The sequence below is a fragment of the Lonchura striata genome, chromosome 7 (assembly GCF_050655825.1).
Source record: "Lonchura striata isolate lonStrDom1 chromosome 7, ASM5065582v1, whole genome shotgun sequence".
NCBI classification, from domain to species: Eukaryota; Metazoa; Chordata; class Aves; order Passeriformes; family Estrildidae; genus Lonchura; species Lonchura striata.
The window spans coordinates 38,810,974-38,813,973 of NC_140709.1; the positions used below are offsets into that span (position 1 = coordinate 38,810,974).

The 3,000-nt window shown below is 64.0% G+C and overlaps 1 protein-coding gene across 1 annotated transcript; it reads right to left on the bottom strand.

Moving 5' to 3' along the window:
* Positions 1-335: 335 nt before the first annotated feature.
* Positions 336-2,428, bottom strand: LOC146766975 (maestro heat-like repeat-containing protein family member 6). The gene is made up of 6 exons (XM_085584723.1): positions 2,191-2,428; positions 1,904-2,059; positions 1,642-1,743; positions 1,179-1,281; positions 886-942; positions 336-580 (listed from the first exon to the last, which is right to left on the bottom strand). Exons 1-6 carry the CDS (start codon positions 2,356-2,358, stop codon positions 354-356), a joined length of 813 nt encoding a protein of 270 aa, XP_085440849.1. The 5' UTR covers positions 2,359-2,428; the 3' UTR covers positions 336-353.
* Between the last annotated feature and the right edge of the window lie 572 nt (positions 2,429-3,000).

Here is a 3,000-nt window from a genome sequence, read left to right on the forward strand (position 1 = left end):
GGTTGGCTCTTCCAAATTCCAGGGGCTCCAGGCTGCTCAGCAGGATCTGCAACTCCACAGAGTTGTGGAACTGCACCTTCAGCACAGGCACCTTTCCAGCCTGATCTGCCCTCGTTCCTCTGTGTGTGTGTGCACAGAACAGGGCGTGGAAGAGAACAGCAGCAGGGGCCTGCGTGTCCCAGGGCCTGGGATTTGCGCCGCTTCAGCTCCACAGAGATGCGGGTAAAGGGGAGAAACCAAACTTTATTGATGGAAAGGAAAGGGAAGGATGAGATGGGGGCAAAAGAAAGGGATTGGGCAGGGTCTGAGGGCTGGAGGGAAGGAGCTGTCAACAGGGAGGGGGAAGGCAGCAGCTATGGGAGCTTGCAGCAGGCGCAGCAGTGGCCAGCATCAGGTGTGCCTGGACGTCCAGTGACATTGAGTCCTGGTGCTCTCTTCACTGTCTCCTGGTACTCTGCTTGGGACCCTGGTTCTGTGAATCCAGCAGATGACCTTAGTTCTGCACATCTTTGTGCAAAAATTTCCTGAATTTCCAGGTTAGTGGAGGATGGGCTGTCATCTTCGCCTATGGCTTCAAGGGCTGGAAGACAGATAAAGTGGCACAGTCAGAGCCCAGAGGGCCACCCGGCGATTCTTCTGCTGAGGCCATCTCTCCCAGCTCTCGCCATGCCTAAGAGAGATGAGGACCCAAGGGGATCAGCCGCAAGGCGCTGGTCACGAATCCCCCGACTGGCGTCCCTGAAATCTCTCTGAGCCCTGCCCACACCAGGCCTCGTCCACACCAGGAGCGAAGCTGACTGCAGCCGGGACGGGCATTGCAGCTCCCTGGCCGTCACTGCAGCTCTCCCGGCCAGCCCCCGCTGACAGCCCGCTGCCCTGACTCACCCTGAGTGAGCACATGAAGCTCGGCTGGCTGTCCCTTCAGGTAGCGCCCGGCCGTCCCTGGGAACACAGAGCCTGTCAGGCCCAGCGGCACAGCTCCTGCCAGCGGCGCTGCCAGCCCTGTGCCCACACGGCCTCCTGGCCCGGCAGGGCTCAGCCCGGGCCCTGGCCGCTCGCTGCCGAACCCAGGGCACGGCTGCCAGAGGCGGCAGGCCCGGGTGGCGCTGCCGGGGCAGCAGGCGGGGCTGGGGCCGAGCTGCGGCGGGGCGGGGAGGGAGCCCGGGCTCGCGGCTCACCCAGGAACCTGAGGGCCGCCTCTCGCAGGGGCTCCTGTGGGCTCTGCAGGTAGGGCAGGGCCCGGCGCAGGAGCTCGGCCGCGCTGCTGCTGTCCTCTGCCAGCTGGAGAGAGCGGCAGCAGAGAAGGGTTGGCGCGGGCTCAGCCCCGGGGCCGGGCGCTCCCCGCGCCAGCCCCGGCCTCCCCTGCCCGCACAGCCCTGAGGCCCGGCCAGCAGCCGCAGGCGCCGGGCTCTGGAGGGGGCAGAGGGCCGGCTGCTGCCCGGGGAGCCGCGGTGCCGCCCCCGCAGCCCCGCCGGGCCGCGGCTCCATCGGCACCCGGCTGGGCCCGCAGGAGCCTGGAGCAGAGCCCGCGCGGCCTCGGGCTGCAGCAGCGGGCAGGGGCACAGCTGCCAGCCCGCACACCGAGCACCGCGCTCAGGGGGCTTCTCCAGGCTGAGGCTGCGGCCTCCCGGCCCTCCTTACCAGGCACTTGGCAAACTGTGACAGCTGCTCCTTCTTCAGCAGCTTCTTGAGATTCCTCTTCTTCAGAAACTCAGTCACACCAAGCAGCGTTTCCCGAGAGGCCTGGAGAGCAGCAGGGACCCAGAGATGGCTCCACAGCCCAGGCCACAGGACCCGTGTCCCTGTGCCAGGGCCTGGAGGAGGCTGCAGCCCTCCAGGCGCCAGGGCAACAGGCAGCCCAGGCTCCCTCCCAGGGATCCAGCAGCATCACACAAAACCTCACCTTCGCCACACGCCGGTTCTCCTCATGGCAATACAAGAAAAGTGGGAGCAAGCTCTGACACAAAATCTTCTTCATGGGCTTTTTTCCCTCATCCACTACCAAGTTCATCATCTTGTCAAAGAGTTGAATAGAGAGCAAGTGCACATTGCTGTTGTCCTTTAGAAAAGAAGAGGATAAGACCATTAAGGCCAATTATTCCAGGCTCACCAGAGAAAAAGTCTGAAAATCCATAAGGGAAAAGGGTATGCGGGCAGTCTGTGCCCATGGCTGTGGACACAGAGCCTTACATGGTCAAAGAGCAGGAGGAGTGCCTCAGCGAGCTTCGGAGCAGTGGTGCTGGATACCAGGATGCCTTTGTGCTGGAGGACATTTGTGAACACACAGAGGCTCATGCTGACCACCTCTGCATCTAAATCCCCCAGCAGCTCCAGAAGCCTTGGAGACAGAGGGTGCATTCTTCTGGCCTGTGCGGAACACAAGGCTGTGCTGGGAAGCCGTGGCCAGCTGCACTGCTAACACCGCCCTGGCACTGCAAGCCCACCCTGCTGCTGTAGGGCCCACAGGACAAAGGCCTGTCCCAAAGCACTGGGGCAGGTGAGGCAGGAGATCTGGGAGCGGCTGCCTCAGCTCCTGAAGCCCTGCCAGCCCAAGGGGCTGCTTTGCCCAGCGCAGCTTCAGCCGCTCCCTCCTTCTCACCATCGAGGGATCCTTGGTGAGCACCACGAGGCCTCGGAGCGCCAGGCGACGCCGCTCCCTGCACTCGCTCCGCAGGTACCTTGACATCATCTCCAGAAGGCTGTCACCACATTCACTCAAGTCCAGGCACCCGAGGACCTGAAAGGCACAGGGCAGTGACAGGGGACCCGGCCGGCAGGAGCCCAGAACCGCACAGGGCGGGGCCCAGGCAGCAGCACAGGGCGTGGGCACCGTCCCAGGCAGCTGCGGCTGCGAGAGGGCAGAGAGCTGGGAGGCAGCAGAGCCAGGCAGCGCTGGCCAACAGGCTCACCTCCACCAGGAATGCCAGGAAGGGCAGATCCCAGCACGGCTCTTCCCTGCTCTGTGGCCGGAGCAGGCGGAATGCAATGCGGGAACAGTAG

Bases quoted from the DNA above. Each gene is read 5' to 3' on its own strand.
- LOC146766975 (XM_085584723.1), bottom strand. From the start codon at position 2,358: ATGCACCCTCTGTCTCCAAGGCTTCTGGAGCTGCTGGGGGATTTAGAT. The intron at 943-1,178 runs GTGAGCCGCGAG...CTGTGTTCCCAG, and splicing joins GGCGGCCCTCAGGTTCCTGG to GGACGGCCGGGCGCTACCTG. The intron at 581-885 runs GTGAGTCAGGGC...TCTGTCTTCCAG, and splicing joins GCTTCATGTGCTCACTCAGG to CCCTTGAAGCCATAGGCGAA.